This window comes from Vanellus vanellus (genome assembly GCF_965231255.1).
Source record: "Vanellus vanellus genome assembly, chromosome: 16".
In the NCBI taxonomy this organism is placed as follows: Eukaryota; Metazoa; Chordata; class Aves; order Charadriiformes; family Charadriidae; genus Vanellus; species Vanellus vanellus.
In genome coordinates this window covers 7,982,598-8,000,547 of record NC_138921.1, presented here as the reverse complement: position 1 = coordinate 8,000,547, position 17,950 = coordinate 7,982,598, and the positions used below count along the sequence as shown (strand labels likewise).

The following is a 17,950-nucleotide window of genomic DNA, read 5'->3' as shown; positions in this document are numbered from 1 at the left end:
ATTCTCCCTTGGATTTTTTCACTTCTAAGGGGACAGCGTAGAACTTAGTTCCTAAACTGCCAACTTTCTAGCCTGATTCCTGTGCTAAACTGGCCTGCTGTCAATGAATGTTAAATGAATTAATTTGCATAGCAAACAGATGCAAAGTGCTCCTTTTTCCAGGGCACCATCTGTAGTTGCAGCATTTCTTGTCAATTCTCCAAGTACACAGAAATTCACATTTGCAAATAGCCTCATGGTTCAGAGACCTGGCCGGGGGTGTACGAACACAAACAAACTGCCCCCACTTGACTTCCACTAAAAACATGCATTCTTCAGATCGAAATTGCACATAACAGCTTGTCCAACATCAGCTCCTGAGAAGAGAAGGGACAACCTGGTGGCTAGAGCTGTAACGAGAGACTTAAGAAGCATGGATTTAATTGGTATTCTGCTACTATTCTGACAAAATTACAGGCAGGATTAATGGTATAAACCTTTTTGTGGTCTAATTTTTAATAGCCCTATCTCCTTGCCTTTTTGGTGAGATTTATGCTCCTAAGTGCCTGAGTGGATCTGGACTTCAGTTGCTGATTTTCACTTTCCTGTCTTTAATGTGGGATTGGCACCTCTGTCCTTACCTCCCCCTGAAGTTGATAAACACTAGTAGTTCAAGGATTTTGAAGTGGTTGATCCTAGAGAACGCTGGGAATAAGTACCTCCTGTAGGTATAAATTAAGAGTCCGGTCTCATAGAATCAAAACCTAAGAGTTAGGGTAAGCGTGAGATACGATGTTTGAAGACATGAGATAAGGACTCTGTATACAGACTCAGAGACGAAAGCATACATCACCAGGAGGAGAAATGATGTATAAGTGTCTGCAGGCTCCTGTTACTTTTACGTACTGCATGAGGAAGAGGACTGCAGGAGCTTGATGGTAAATGATTAATGCATAGGATGTGCCAAATAGAGTTTTTATATGAGAATGCTTTAAGCCTTTTTCTGAGGAGGACAGAGAGCATTAAAGTACATGCATGTACATCTTGTCCAGCAGATGTAACTTACAGTGCTTAATCATAATGAAGTTGTTCCTTGAGTCCTTGTGTCTTTGTGTGAATATATGTGTACACGCGAACACCTACAGCGTGTACTCTTTGTAGCAGGAGTGCGTGTGTCCGTGAAGCACATGAAGGTAAAGAAGGTTTGTCAAACAGAATCTGTGGTCTTTTGGCAGAAAAGTTCTCTCTGCACCCTGGAAATGACTGTACGAGTGTCTCGGTGATACTGGTGTGTCCATTTTTTCTTCCCATCTCTGCATGCTGAATTTGAGGAAAGGAAGAAAGGCTGTCAAAGCCAGGTGCTTATGTCCTCCTTTCTTATTAATGATTAATGTATGGCTTTGGCTTTTCTCTGAAGAAAAGTGCTTGGGAATTAGAGCTTTCGAAGTGAATTCCTTCAAGCTCTATCCATCTTCAAATCTTGCAGGCATTGATAATAGTGTATGGTGACAGTCACATAATATTTGTCCTACCTGCACTCTCATATACTTGAGGCAGCCTTCATCTCCAACTGACTGAAGAAGGAAGGCACTTAAGTGCAAATCTTTGACCTGGAAGCGCTGTCTAGTGAAGAGCAGGGCGCGGGAGGTGAAGCTCAGGTGATGCTGCCAGCTGAGCTGCCCTTGGTGTCAGGACAACTTTGCTTACTGAAGTATGGCAGGACAGAGAAGATATGTAAATGGGAGTTTTCAGATGCTGGCTTTCATTTTCTCTTTTTTTTTTTTTTTTTTTTTATCAGCAGCCAATTAGTAATTGAGCTTCACAAGTCTAGCATTAATACAGAGCCCTCCTTGTGGCAGCTCCATTTCTCCCCCGCTCCAAAAACAATTCTGACAAAGTCATTTGGTTGACTTTTCCTCTTAATCAGTGTGCTCCCCTATCATAGTTCAAGTAGCCCTTTTGTAGGGCAGTTGTTTAACCAAGGAGGCCCGGACAGGACTTTGTACAAAGCTTAGCACCTCCTTGTCCCACCCAGAGGAGATGAGGGCGGATGCTGCCACCTCTCTGTCTTCCCCCCCACCATGCTTGGAGGCTGGTGCACAGCCTTTGGGAGACTGCTGCTCCAGAAGCTGGAGCTAACGATACTGTCAGTGTTTTGTTGTGCAGCAGGTACTTTTGAGCTGGACTTTCAGCAAAGACATAGTTTTAGAAAGAGATAAAACCTGTACAGAAATTTGCCTTTGAATCTTCACTTCAGAGGCAGCAAGCAGCATGGAAAAGGGAGAAGCTTATCTGCCCAACCCAGACTGGGAAAAAAAATCAACTCAAATTTTAAATCTACACAATAGAGAGGAGTGAGGGAAGGCAGTTTCTTAATTAGCTTACTGATACTGTGCAGGATCACAGCATATGGCTGTCCTGGGGCTTATATGATGAGCAGAGCGTTTAATTCGTGCTAGTAAGGAGCTGTTAGGGTTCCTCCTGACAGTTCCTGATGTTTAGCTTGTAATATAAATAAATTATGCATAGATTTTAGGAACAGAGACATAACCTAGTTACATGCAACCTTAATGCTTTACAATCAAATCTGAAGTATAAATTTAAAGTTGTACACTTGCTTATTGCCTTCTGTCATTACTTAGGAATGAATCTAGGTCCCTTCTCCCTTGGCTGTCAGTGAAGGGAGTCTACAATAATGTCTGTCGTGTGGTGGGATGAAGAGCAAGACGGAAACAAAGCTCCCTGCAATCACTGTAACGGACATAGTTTGCGTTGGGTGGCATGTAAGCCATGATCCTTTATTAGATAAATATTGCATCGTTTCGGTATTTTTGAGATTCTTTTCACATTGCAGCGAGTGTGTGTGGTAAGGGAAGCAGAGCCCCTTAGCCTTTCCTCTAAACAGAGACTGGAATAATTTGGAAGCAAAGTAGCTGCTGGGCATCGTGGAATTCTTGTGTAGTGTGTTTCTACATCGTTTTGCATTACAGGAGAGCAAGCTAAGGCCCTCCAAGTAGGTCATGCAGGAGGTAACCAGTCAGCATTTTACTGAAAAGGCATTACATGATGTTTTGGATATAGAAAGACACAAATAACAAAGTCTGGACTTGACATCTGTACCTAGTTAAACTGTACTGCTGCCTGTTGAGCCCCTGCTTGTTGCAGGAAGCTCTTCTAGACAGGGCTGACATGAATATGAGACATGACAGTGTGCTTTGTAGGTATCTTTCTATGCCAGTGTCGCTGCAGCACAGACTAAGCTTGAGAAGTCCTTTTTCGGGAGGGCATTTTGGTATGTCCTCTTTTGAGCATTTGACCAACTAAACAAAACCAATCCCTTATTCAGATAGCTGGGAGGGGGTTACATGCAAGGCAACCGGGGCTGCTCTGCTGCTTCTCTCTCAGGTCTAGCTGGTAAGTGGATGCTTAAGTGGAGCAGAAATTTCCAGTGGCCCGGGTCTGATACACCTTTTCTCAGCTAAATAGCTGCTCCCTACGTAACGTTGCCATTGATAGAACTCTTCTGTCTTTCTGTGCATTTCATTTGGACTTTGACTTCTTCCTGTTTTCTTTACCATATCTTCTGCTTTATTTGCAACTCGGCTGTCTATTGCCAAACTCCATTGTGTTGTACAAGGCTCTTTGACCAGTGCTGCCTGGATCAGGCTATCTTTGTGTCACAGGCAGCTTCTTTCTTTTTCTCTCTTATTTTCCGAACAATGAACTTAAAACCAATTAAACTTTCTGGTATTTCATGTGAACTGAAGTATGGAATTCATTCTATTTCTGCATTAAATGGTGGAATGATTTTAAAATGCTGTATATTCCTCCTTTGGGACATTCAGTACCTAGAAATACGCTCAGAAATAGAGTACATTTACTGCAACTATTATTTATCAATCTCCTTTGGCAGATATCCAAATAAAAATTTCTTAATAGCGAAGCAAAGTGTGGGTGCAGAAAGGTGTTTTTATAGCAAGGGTTCTGACTGTCAGAGTAGGTGGATCAAACAACTAATATATTTAAATTAGACTTCTGAGAATCTTCTAGTATTTTATCAGCTGAAGTATGTAAGCCTCAGTGATGGTGTCAGTCAAGGTCTAGCGAGGTGTGTGTACTGCCCGGCAGCTCCGCCGCAGCACTGCCGCAGCTCAGCCCGCTTGGGAAGTGCCGCTTGCTCAGCCCGCCAGGAAACCCCAGTCATTTGTATCAGGTATCCTTATCTTCTTCAACAGTGCTGAGACAGACTATATAGGAGCCAATGTTACTTTTTAGCCTGGCAATACAAAAATAGCTATTAGAAGGTTGTTTACAGTAGTAAAAAGTAGGATTCATTTGGGCAATCTGAGACCTTGCAGTGTGTACCAAGAGGCTGTTGGAAAGAACTCATCACTGTCTCAGCTGTTATCCACATTTCTTCCAGAGAAAGGCAGAAATAATACCAGGAGGATATCTTAAAAATTTGTAGTTCGGCTTTCTATTTCTATAAAAAAAGAACTCCCCAACCTGTTGTCTTCATTCCCAGCTGGGTCTCTAAAGAAAGTGCTTTTTACACCCGCTGAACTGAAGCAGGATGGTCAGTGTTTAGTAATACTCGCACCTTGGCTTTCAGCTTCACCTGCAGCACCGGGGGGTAACAACTGATGGCCCTTTCCAGCCAGGTGGCAGACACGGCAATAGTCTTGGAAATACTAGATTTAATGTTCAGAGAAATAATGTATCTCACTGCTTGTATTTTCAAGTTTCTCTTTACCATTTAAAAAAAAAAAAAAAAAAAACCAAACCCAAAACTGTAAACAAAGAAGCAAAAGCTCTCCAAGTCTGTGCTCTGTCTTTCACGTTGTTAGGGAGAACACAGTGGGGGCATTGCTACATGATTTGCATTGAAATAAGTGCCATCCATTTAATTAATTTAAAATCTTTTCTCTTGAGGATAATTTTGGTGTGTGGCACAGATAGTAACAGCTCACCTATCCTGGAGGTGATGAATGCCAACTCCATTCTGCAGATGCAAATGTTACCTTCAGACTTGCATATCATTAAGACAACTATTTGGTGATAATGATAACCTTATCTAAAGCATGAACAGATTGCTCAACGCATTCCCCGCCATTTTGTGAAGTCTTTAATACCAACAGAGTGGATTCCTAGCCTGATGTGTTTCTATGCTAGTAGGTATTTACTTTTATTTAACATTTACTTAGTGCTCCTCTGTTTTGTTTTCTCAGGGAAAGCATATATTTGAACATCCTAACAAACCCTCTTTTGCTAGTCCTGTCTGCAGTCTGGACTCCAGGAATTTGAGGAAGCATCCAGGTTGCTTTTTCCAGCTAAAGGCTGGGCATTTAAAATCTCTGGAACGAGATTCGTGATTTTACTGATTTACATAAAATCAGTCACACAGTTGGTTTCCTTCCTATTTACTTTTTTTAATATAGACAGTAATTCCATGTCTTGCTCCTAGAATTGCTCTTTTGAGTGTGTTGTATATATTTACGGCAAGCACACTGTGAAGCTTTCTGTTACCCTTTGCAGTGTGATGTGAGAAAGATACTGTTGTTTGAAAAATATATTTTTCATTTACTGGACTCTTGGAACAGTATTGAAAAGCAGGGAAACTCAGGGAAAGCAGCAGAGGCCTCTCTGGGGATGTAGAGACAAGGCAAGGGAAGCAGACCGTACATACCGAACACCAGAGACGAATGGCAGGTATCATTCGTCACTGTCTTGTGTAAAAGCATTTCAGGTAGTTCCTCCTCCCGGTTGCCACCCATTTGGACAGGCAGTCAACTTTTTCATTTATGACAGGATTTTGCCCATATACAGTGCCTCAAAAGCCCTGCAGAGTTCCTATCTTAAGTTGTTCAAACTTAAAAAGTATCTTTGACTTCATCTACAGAGGTTCCTGATATTAAAATGCCCCAGCAGGCAAGTCACTGAGATAATGTGTTTAATTCTAAAAATCTTTGGGTCATTGCAGTTGTTGCGTGGCAGCCTAGCTCCTAAGTAACAGAATGAACGAGCACCTGAGCTAGGGCTTTGGCTCCCTTTTCTGTTCGGTGTCAAACATTCCATCCACTGAAGAATTAATTTTCTTCTGATATAAGACAATGCTTGTCTTATGTGTAGAAAAGTTCAGTGAAAAGCAAAACTCTGGTTTATCCAAGTCTGGATGCCATATGTTGCCCATTTTTCTGTTGTGTGAGTTTCAGGAAGTTTCTGCCCTGGTGCGGCTTTGCATTCCTTCTGTGGAGTGTCACCCTGTGTAAGATGACGACAAATCCTCTGTTAACATCTGCTGGAATCCATCGCCCGTTTATTGATTTCCATCACTCTTAAAAGAAAGAGGTTTAGAAACTTTGCTTAGAAAGTTTCCTTCGGAATGTGATTTAGTTACGTCTTTCATTCCATAATGTGTAATAGATCTGTAAGATGCATCAAAGAACAATTCCAGTGCAGATGTGAAATTGGAGGAGATTTTTTTCTGACTTTGGTCAGTGGAGTGCGATATCAGGTTAGCTATTCCATTGCAGTTTCTGTCCTTTTTAATGACCAGTACTAGCACCAACTCTCTTGTCTGTGTAATCACACTTGTCTCCATGCCTACAGTCCCTCCTGAAGAGCCAAGATGTGAATTTGGCTGATGACTACCAGGTGATGTTTTTCAAGGAGGTAGATGGTATAGAGTCTTAACACCCCATGGCAGAGATGCAACCTGGGATTTTCCTGGGTTGCAGGAGCTTTTGGAGGTTGCTTTGGATCATGGAAACAAACTGTGGGGGCACTTCTCCTGGGATTGCCAGATGAGAACTCACTGAAAGCAACCTGTCTTCATTTTCACCATACTCGCCTTTGCTTAATGCTTAGGGATATTTGGCGTACTTGCGCATGTATCTCAAATGCATATATTCCCATGGGAACTGGGGGATCTTCACTGCCTTTTGTAGTGTTGGAGCAGCAGAAAAGTAGACTTTGTGAAGCAGGTGCTGATCTCCCTGGGCTTAGTCTTTCCGAGCTCTCTGTTGCCTAGACTTCTGTGGAGGAGAATGTGAGCTGAGGTCTCCAGTAGGTCTGGGTTATAGTTACAGACAAGGAAATGGGTTTTCTTGTTCCATGTCAGATAAATCCCTTGGGCTGCAGCAATCTCATTACCCAAGGAAAGGAGGACTAGCAGAATCCCAAGAGTGCTGGATATTTATGGAGCAGATGTTTCTGCATGAGATGCTGAGGTACTTAATGCCGTCTTTGCCTCAGTCTTCAGCAGTAGGACCAGTTGTTCCTTGAGTTCCCCGACCCCTGAGCTAGAATACAGGGATGGGGAGCAGAATGAAGCCCCTGTAATCCAAAGGGAAATGGTGAGGGACCTGCTTCAGCACCTGGAGGTGCACAAATCTATGGGGCCGGATGGGATCCATCCAAGGGTACTGAAGGAGCTGGCGGAAGTGCTCACCAGGCCACTCTGCATCATTTATGAACAGTCCTGGATAACCGGGGAAGTCCCAGCTGACTGGAGGTTGGCAAATGTGACACCCATCCATAAGAAGGGCCAGAAGGAGGATCCAGGGAACTACAGGCCAGTCAGTCTGACATCGGTGCCTGGGAAGGTCATGGAGCAGATCATCCTCAGTGCCATCACACGGCACATGCAAGAGAACAGTGTGATCAGGCCCAGTCAGCATGGCTTTGTGAAAGGCAGGTCATGCCTGTCAAACCTGATCTCCTTCTATGACAAGGTGACCCACTTAGTGGACGAGGAAAAAGCTGTGGATGTTATCTACCTGGATTTTTGCAAGGCTTTTGACACCGTTTCCCATAGCATTCTCCTGGAGAAACTGGCTGCTCATGGCCTGGACAGGTATACTCTTCGCTGGGTAAAAAACTGGCTGGATGGCCGTACCCAGAGAGTGGTGGTAAATGGAGTTAAATCCAGTTGGTGTCCAGTCACAAGTGGTGTCCCCCAGGGATCAGTGCTGGGGCCCGTTCTCTTTAATATCTTTATCAATGATCTGGATGAGGGGATCGAATGCACCCTCAGTAAGTTCGCAGACGACACTAAACTAGGGGGGCGTGTTGATCTGCTTGAGGGTAGATTGGCTCTGCAGAGGGATCTGGACAGGCTGGACAGATGGGCTGAGGCCAATGGTATGAGGTTCAACAAGGCCAAGTGTCGGGTCCTGCACTTGGGTCACAACAACCCCATGCAGCGCTACAGACTGGGGGCGGAGTGGCTCGAAAGCTGCCTGGCAGAAAAGGACCTGGGGGTGTTGGTGGACAGCCGGCTGAGTAGGAGCCAGCAGTGTGCCCAGGCAGCCAAGAAGGCCAACACCATCCTGGCCTGCATCAGGAATAGTGTGGTGAGCCAGACTAGGGAAGTAATCATCCCCCTGTACTCGGCACTGGTGAGGCCTCACCTCGAGTACTGTGTTCAGTTTTGGGCCCCTCACTACAAGAAGGACATTGAGGTGTTGGAGCGTGTCCAGAGAAGGGCTACAAAGCTGGTGAAGGGTCTGGAGGACAAACCTTATGAGGAACGACTGAGGGATCTGGGGTTGTTTAGCCTGGAGAAGAGGAGGCTGAGGGGAGACCTTATCACCCTCTACAACTACCTGAAAGGAGGTTTTAGAGAGATGGGAGCTGACCTCTTCTCCCTGGTGACAAGTGATAGGACAAGAGGAAATGGGTTCAAGTTATGTCAGGGCAGGTTTAGATTGGATATTAGGAAGCATTTTTTCACTGAAAGGGTTATTAAACATTGGAATAGGCTGCCCAGAGAGGTGGTGGATTCACCATCCCTGGAGGTGTTTAAGAAAAGGGTAGATGAGGTGCTTAGGGACATGGTTTAGAAGTGGTGGTGTTTTTATCAGGGTAGGTTAACGGTTGGACTTGATGATCTTAAAGGTCCCTTCCAACCTCACTAATTCTATGATTCTATAAGGATACATTTTCTAATGTGTTAGTTACAACATTAAAACCGCAAAGTTTGATGTCTGGATAATTTGTTCGTAGTGTTAATTAGCTATTAATTTGATTCTGCAGAGTTTTCATGCTTATTTATTTGTGATATATGTGGGAATTTTTTCTTGAGGCATTAATTTTCAGTAAATTTTTCTGTAGTTGATAATACAGCCAGTTATATCAGTAAGCCGCACTCTTACTGATGCACTTTTATAGTATCGTTTTCAATTATAACCTTATGAATGTCTACCTTAATAAACAGGGTACAAAATACTGTGATGCTGTTAATAACCAAAGCAGTAAACCAAATGTGCTATAAGTGTGGTAGCATGAATGGACAATAGAAGAATCTTTTATGAATGGGCCTTGGGGCAAGAAAGGTGTGAAGGATTGTTTTTGGCAAAATTGGGTATTTTTTTTTTGAAGTCTGCAAGTGTTCCTTACGTGTTTTAGCTCTCTATTTCTAAGACTTAATGAGGGAATAAGTAATGTGATACACAGCTCCATATAAGACCATTTTTAGTGCATTTCTGTCACCCTCAAGCTTAATAAGTAATGTTCCGCTTTAATAAATGTGCTTGGAGGTGGATCTGCTATCGCTTATTGTTATAACTCCTGAAAGCTATCACAGAGAATTGGAATTCTAATTTCAGTTTCATAAAGACTTTACATTAAAATTCCTGTTTGGGCTTTTGATATGAAAGGTTTAGTACAACTGGAGATGGAAAAACAGCATGTAGAATTCTCTTCCGTATATCCTGTGGAATCATATTTTAATATCCACTTTACCTGCCTTGTATTGGCCATTGCTAGAGGTGAGGCTGTGTGTTAGGATTTGGGGAAAGGATTCATTTATCTGTGCGTGTCATTTGTGTTCTTAATTGAAAGTTAATGTGCTGTTACAGCAACCAGCTCACAATTAAGTGTCTTCAGATTTTGAGAGGTCTCTGAGAAAATGTGTTTTTTTTCCTAGTTATCCAATTAACATACCAGCCTGCCTGGGTGATGGAGGGACATGGGAGGGGGGACCATGATTGATTTGTTAATTACTTGGAATTTAGAAGTCCCTCTAGTTAGTTAAAAAGAAAAACTGGCTGCGCAATCCTGATAGCAGAAGGTAGTGATGTGTCCTGAGCTTTTGAGAGCTAACCTTATTATGGGTTTGTGGAATTCAAAGACCCTGAAAGCTAAAAGGTTGTCTGGTGTTGTTGAAATTAGTGCATTTCAGCTTTGAGAAAACTTACCTTATAGGTTTTGCCAGCGAGCACTACAAAGAATCATTTTGTCATTTCATTCCCCCCCAAACAAAGAAAAAGAAAAAAAAAAAAAAAAAAGGGGGGGGAGGGGGAGGCAGCATTTGGAAAAATGACTTGAATTTTATTTATTTATTGGGTAATGGCAGGTTGATGCTTATGCACAGCTGGGGCTTCAGTATGTAGTGTCCATGCTCACTGGGCAAGGGATGCTAAAAATTTAAGTAGTCATTGATGTATGCAAATTTAACAACTCTGAGTAGCTTTTTACTGCTCTGTCACATCTTCTACCTGTGCCATTCTTTTGTGCAATGTTTTGAGAAATTTAAAGCCATATAACCATACTGACTGTCGTCTTTTCCTTTCTAAACGTGACTGTTCCAGGCTTTGTGCTGAATCTGCTGTACGCAGTGTGAAAGGTGGCTGTAAATGTCAAAACATGGGATTTAAACTGGGTAGTAGCAACTTCCAGTCAGAAAACTGGGGATAGATATCAGATGTGGAGAACCTTTGAGCAGTCAAGGAGACAACAGTTACACACAGTGACTCCATCTGACTTCTTTGGAGCAAATGGGGGCCAAAGAAAGTGAAGAACAATTTTATATACAGAGTGATTAGATAAAATATAGCTTATTGTACACTTGTGTTTAATCTTTTGCAGTTTCTGTGGCCGTGAATGCTGCTGAGCAGTGTTGTGGTCTTGCATGTTTTTCTTAATGTGGCGAAAATATTTTTGAGATTGAGTTCTGGTTTGAAATTAAATTTTTCGTTTGCATATTGTTTGTTCTGAAACTGCTGTCCAGTTTAAGGTAAGGACTTGCCAGCAACTCAGAAAAATGTGTTTGTAGGCACCTCTGTGACTGTGTTCCCCTTTTTGTTCAGATTCAGGGAGTTACAGATGTGCATTGCCCATATTTTACTGAGATTTAATAGGTTTGTCAGGCTACTTTGCCTCCAAATTGTTCATCCAAGGTAACGAGTTCTTAATAAATGTAATATAAATCGGCACACCTTCAACTTAATGGTGGAGGTTAGAAGACTAAATTTTCTTTTAAATCTATCCTGTTAGGAATGTAAGTTCAGATGGCGCAGAAGCACGCAGAAGACTAAGAGAGTGCGATGGGTTGGTGGATGCCCTCCTTCATGCTCTACAATCTGCAGTTGGCAAGAAGGATACAGACAATAAGGTGATCTTGAGGATTAAAACTTAATGGATGTCTCCATTAATTTAGGCTGAAGTGTTGCACTGGGATCTGACTTCTGTTTGCTAGTATCAGAAGGGGATTATGCTTGCCTCAGAAAATGTAGTAATTATCTTCCTGTCTTTCTGTTGCGATATCCATGGTACTACGCATGGGGTATCAGCATGATGCTGCTATGTTGCCTTGGGTGGCTGATGAGGTGAGCAAAGGCAAGTGGTTGTGATGGGTGGGGAGAGTAGTCCTTTGGTATTGTAGGTGACATTATTGCTATTGTTCTGCATTACTTAGTTGATATTTATAAGTGTAGTCTCCAAATCAGAATTGAGTCCCATTGTATTGTGCTTTGCACTGTAACAGCAAAGGAGTCGATTCCCATTTTAAAGACTTTATTCAGCACCATCTCTAAAAACTGTAGTGCTTAGACATTAAGATATGTCTTCAGACCTGCAGCACTTTAATTTTGGTGGGGTTTTTTTAGGTGCGGATTTTGATTTGTCTGTTTTTATCATCATCTCTTCCTGTGGCACTTAGAAGTGTATTTATATGCATAAGGAATATTGTAAGTTTAACCTGCTTAACAAAGAAAGAGCATACTATTGCTTTATAAAACAAATAAGGCTTGTAAAGCGTTATTTTATTCGAGTCCCACCGTGGGATGGACTGTACATGGGAATTATAAAGCCCTGTCACTTAATCAGATGATTTTGGAAGTGGATTTTGTAACCACCTGGTGGTTACCATTGCAACCTACAGAGCGTTGCTCTTGTCAGAACCTGATGTGCTATTGATTAGCTATTACTACGGGACAATGTGTGTTCTCATTGAAATCCTCAGAAGGCCTAGGTTTTGACCCAGAGAAAATTTAATAAAATAGGCCCCTTGGGGATTATAAAGGTTGGAAGAATGAGAGAGAGGCTTGTATTAAAATAAGATCCTTATATGACCATTTCTGCTGTGTGTTTGATCTTTCGGTGAATTGTATTCTTTATGTAAGATCAGGTGGTATTTTTGATTAGAGAGTTTTCATTTTGAATGGGTACTATTTATGAAGCACTTCACTTTTGGAAGAATAAAATCGTTTTTAGAAGAACAAATTTTTAGGGGTCTTGACTAAATCTTCCTTGAAAGCTACATTCTTTTTCTGGTGCAGGTGGGCTTTTTTTAAATTCCCCCAAACCCTCCACTATATAATATAATGGTTTGCAAATAAGAGGGTGCAATACTTGTTATAACATAAATTTCTCTGTGACAGTCTGTGGAGAACTGTGTGTGCATCATGCGGAACCTTTCCTATCATGTCCACAAAGAGGTCCCCGGAGCTGATAAGTACCAAGAACTAGATGCCAGTCAGACTACAAGCACGGGAGGTGCTCAGAAGAAGAAGAAAGATGATGCTGGTTGTTTTGGTGGAAAAAAAGCTAAAGGTATGTGTTGCAGAGAGCTCAGAACTGGAAATGGATTTGGGGGTAAATTTTGCCATGTAGACCTGCTCTTGCAGATTCATTCATCATGCCGGTTTAGAACGATTCGCTTGGTGGAGGTACATGTTGGTAGTGTCATGGCATGTGTTCGTCTCCCTTGTCGCATTACTACTAGATATTTGGGATTTTTTTCCATAATTGCTGACATTTTGTTTGGCTTTAAATATGAGTGGTGCATGCTGACAGATGACACTGCTGTTGGACAAAGGTGGATGTACTCTGCCTCTCCTCTGCGCTGCTGTGTTCTTGCATCTGTCATATCTGTGCTTAGTGCCCTCGCTTGGCTGTCTCGCATGAGTCACGGCCATCATGCCTTCATCCCCATGCACGGCAGTCCTGTCTGTACGCCTTCCATGCCTCCAGTCTCTCATGTTTGAAAACAAACTAAAAGCCTACCCTCCCACTCACAACCAAAGCATACAACTTCCCAATTCTGTCACTCTTTTGGCAATTTAAATTGCAAACATGATTTTGTAGCTTTTAATTGTCAGTCACTTTCAGACCTGTTCTCTCCTCTGGGGCATGTGTTGCAAATGAGGTTCATTACAAGAGAGGATTAATAGTCTCAGTAACCCCCCCTTCCATCTTTCCTTTATAAAGAGACACTCAAATTATATCTGTTTTCTTTGTTGTTTCAGAGAAATTACTATTCTAGACTGAATTCAGAGATAATTAACTCCATTTTCTGTCTAGGCTTCATTCTCCTTATTCATGTGTACTCACATCCTGGCTTACTATTTATAGCCAGGCCTAAGGAAGGTCTTAGTCCTGAAGAGCCGGTGTGGAATTGTTTGAACTTGATGGACTGAGTGCTGCACATTATTCTTCCTTTGATCTGACCTGTACATGTTATTAAAATGTTTTGTGTTCCCATATGTGTTAGGGAAGTCATCACAGTGTGAACTTGCTTTTGCAGACTAGTCTGTTATTAACTAGATTTGAACTGTACTTTAAAAAAATAAAATTAAAAATTGATGGGACTCTTTCAATGACTGGGGGGGAAACTGAAGAAAGAATTTTACCTGCCTGGCCAGCCTGTTCTCACAGTGAATGACTAAAGCTTCAGCGTGATCACCTTTGGAAACCCATAACACGTGCTGACTGTTGTATTGCTGCTTGAGAGCAGCACAGTCAGTGAAAACACTTTCAGATATAAAAGCTATGAGTGTGCACTGTGGGAGGAGGGGAGCGTGCTGATTGAGAACTGTCATCGTCCTCTGAGAGCGCTCTCAGGTGGTGGCCGTCCTTTGTCAAGCATCTGCATGTGTCCTCTGGGGCCAACCTACATATACCTTCTGCGTTTGTACACCCTGAGAGTTTCTGTTGATCAGCCAAAGCATCTGATCGTGCCTTTGTGGACAAATCGGTCTCAAAATCATCTGACACTGAGGATGAACCCGCGGATTTCAGTGAGCAGTGCCGGTGCTCAGTGACAGCTTGGGTTTGGCTTTGTGTGTTCGGGAGGAAATGACAATTTCTGAAGTATATTTTAACATATTTTTCCCTCCCTTTTGCAGTGCCCTTTTTAAAGTGTGCTATTCTCTAGAGGGAAATCAACTGGTAATAATGCTGAGCTCACAGTTCGTAGTGTGTAGATCAAAAGGGTAGAGGAGGACAGACAACTGTTGTGTTTAAAAAGTAAAAATTAAAATCCATTCATAAATGTGCTTTTAAAATCATAAAGAGAACCTTCCTTTTCTCTCGACCAAATTTATGTGAATACCTGGTCCGACCCTGCCTTAATTTTCTCAGTGTAGGACTTTAAAACAGATCAACTCTCTCCCCCTCTTGTTCACTTAATCTTGCAGTGTTTCCATGTTTATTTTATTTTATTTCATGGTCATTGATCATAGCATTTCAAACACCTCTGCAAAGGGCTAGTCAGTCTTCAATTCTCTGAGCACCTTTTCATTTAATGAAAAGAGGAAGAAAACAAAAGCTGTGCAGAGAAAGATTGGCTTTTTCAGCAGGAACAAAAGGGAGAAAGTGGAATATCTTGTTTTGGTTTGGTTTTTTAACTGATGAAAGTGCTGTAGTATTCTTGTAATACTCAGGTTTTGAACCTATTCTGTGAAATTCTGCCTCTTTGTGACTGTTCCTTTGTATTTTCTTCCTTCCTGTAAATTTTTGTTTTTCTTTTGCTGCTTTTCTGGTAATTAGAGGAGTGGTTCAATCAAGGTGAGTCTTTGCAATACTTTCTTTTCATCATCACCATAATATGCTTTGTTCAGCTTTTACGTGCAAGGCTAAGAGCTGAGATCAAAGTCTTGTTCATTCATCTTCTCCCCTGCTCCCCCAGTGCATCCTCCAGTTCATGTCAGTAGGCATGGAAAGCCTCTAATTGAGTGAGCGCTTTGAGTTGGGTCTTCCCATACTGAGAATACAAGAGACAAGGTTTTATTATTTCCTGGTGTAAGTGCAGTAAGGGAATTGATCTGCAACTGGGCTGATAACCCCACGAGAGAGAGAACACCTAAGTGCAGGTTGCCACCCCAACCCTGTTGTATCAGAGTACAGCTTTGCTAGCTGGTCTGGGCAGCAGCAGCCATGGAGGCTCAGCGGCTTGGATGTGTGTTCTCAGGGATCCTGGGTGTTCTGTCTGCTTGGACATCCATCCCTGGGCTGCTACATCATTATTACTGGCACTCAAACTAGCTGGATGAAGCTACCCCCAGTAAATGCCTTGGGGGAGGCACACTTAGTTTCCCATCCCAGCACAGTAAGTAAAATTGCAATTGGAATACGTGAGGCTGAGGCTAAGGTTTGCCTCTCTGGCTTCTCTGCTGGGAAGTTGTTAGGCTGTGAGTGCCCTGGAGACTTCCACTGCGTTACTGAGACTGACTCAGGTTATTTTCAGTTTGTGACACTTGCTTCAGATCAATGGGTTCTGGAGGGTTGAGCTAAAAGAGAAATGGGGGGGGGGGGGGGGGGGGGGGAGGGGGAACACCCTAATTGCTCCCCCAACAAATGGTGCCCAGTAGTGTTCTGCGAGACACTGCTTTCAGACTGGGACTGGTGAGCCTGCAGAGGATGGGCATGTTGGCAAGATAGAGCCCAGCCCTTGCATTCTGCCACCCTGCTGCGGACCCGTTCAGCGGGTGCATTAACACGCGTGGTATTGACTGGGGGCAGGAGGGTTGTTATGAAGAATGTCTTTCCCTTCAACTTTTTTTTTTTTTTTTTAACCACAAAGAAAGCATTTGGGAATTAATCCTTCAGCAAAAATGGTCCAGCTGAATAGCAGTTTTGATTATCAGGTAAAGCAAAATGACATTTGAGGAAGATTAGCAACAACATTAGTGGTTAATAACGCTGGGTCACACCTCAAAGCCTGTACTGAAGTGTCTGACGGATTGAAAATGCCGAAGGTCGTGTTTTGGTTGTTTCTTACATAATGAAAAGTAGTGCAGGGGGAGACAGAAAGAATTTTAATCCCACTGTTTCAGAGACTGTAAACTGCATCTTGCAGAAGCAGTTCTCATGTCGGGCGGTTTTCCCAAACCGGAGTGCTGTGCCAGTTCCTGCAGCCAGGTCTCACAGACCAGACCTGGCAGAGGCACGTTCAAAGCTGGCTGTCTCTTGGCAAAGCTTGGAGTAATTCTTCTGATCCAACAGCATCGGCTTTTCTCTGGCATGCCTCGGGCTGGAAAACTTGGAGAGCAGGGCAGGGAGATGCACAGAAGGGCAGAAATTGAGATGTACAAAAACGGAGCCTGAAACTTCTTTCCTGCTGTTAGTGTGGTCATTTCAGTGTCCCTCTGCACTAGCGTTGCTGACAGGCTTGAGTGCCGGAGGGGTGGTCAGAGCTACAGAAGCTGGCAGTGAAGCTGGTTTTCTCAGGATATCGGTCAGGCCAGGGGATGGCCAAAAGACTTGTAATTGGTAGGCTCTTGAAGTTGCTAAATTTGGTCACCTTTTTAGAAAATCCAAACCAATATTTGTGGGTCCTGTGAAAATCAAATGGGAAAAATACCAGCTGGGCTGCAGATTGAAACCTTTGCCTTCTAGATGGATTTCTTTTGGAGTTTTCTTACAGCTCGGTCACCTCCTCTCTAGAGGAAAGCCCTGGAAAATGTAGGTGCCTCAGATATTTCTGAACCTGGCCCTTGCTCAATTTGATTAAGCAAGTAATTTGTAGAGTTGAAATCCCCTTGGTCAGAGCTCTGTGTTCTGAATTGCTTCCATTCGTTAACAGCTGGCAGCTTCTGGTTTGGACAGACGTGGCTTTGCCTGCAAGGTGGGTTAGTTCCTCGGTGGGCTGAGAGACAAACTAGCAAAGGCTTCAGAGAAGACGGACAGTATTTGCAGTCTGGCCCAGAAATTGAGAGACTGAAGCTCGGAGAGCACAGGTGGAGTGTGCTGTCTTAATGAAAGATGGGTTAGTAAATAGGCAGCTGCTTCTGCATTGCCAGCTCAAAAGATGTCCAGAAGAGCGTTGTTGGCTGCTACAGTCTCTTCTTTAAAAATTTGTGCACAAATACATACTGCTTACTAAAGAGTGCCCTAGAAAGAAGGGAACTCTTACTGCGCCATCTCAGTTCTGCAGGGCTAGAAGTACCAAACCCCAACCTTGAAGTTATAGAGGGAACTTCTGAAATGAGTAGTTGTTGAATAAGGTCTGGCTCTTCAAGTAAATGTTCTGAGGTTTAAACTAGCTAACGCCAGAGACGTGAAATTTGGGGTCATGTGAAAAAAAGTTCGTCCTACTTGTAGATAAGATGGAGTCGTATTTATTGGTCTGCCTTAAGTCTGTAATCTTTCCTAAAACCAGACTTCCTTCAATGTTGTTTCCCCCCCCGCCCTGCTTTTCCCTGTCAGTGCTCTAAGGATCAGCAAGGGTTTGCAGCCAGTAACTGGGTTCAGCTGCCATTATGAAATTTAATGTCCTTTGGTGATGCACAGCATTTTTTCTTTCTGGTATTTGGTTCCCCAGGCAACATGTTTCTGGTGCCCTCATGGAGCAAAAATTTGATGGAGGGCTGCAAAGTGCAGCTAACTCCTGTCCCTTGGTTTAGAAATGATACCTTTCAAAGGAGCAGCATGGTACCCGGCTGCATGACCTTTTGGCAACTTGGATGGG

The 17,950-nt window shown here is 42.8% G+C and overlaps 1 protein-coding gene across 1 annotated transcript in view; it reads left to right on the top strand.

Moving 5' to 3' along the window:
• Positions 1-17,950, top strand: part of ARVCF (ARVCF delta catenin family member) — a gene marked incomplete at both ends in the record, with an annotated part of 171,403 nt that overhangs the window by 111,884 nt on the left and 41,569 nt on the right. The window contains 2 exons of the mRNA XM_082491809.1: positions 11,257-11,374; positions 12,642-12,813. Of these exons, the coding sequence (XP_082347935.1) occupies positions 11,257-11,374; positions 12,642-12,813 (290 nt within the window). The remainder of the gene's footprint in view (positions 1-11,256; positions 11,375-12,641; positions 12,814-17,950) is intronic.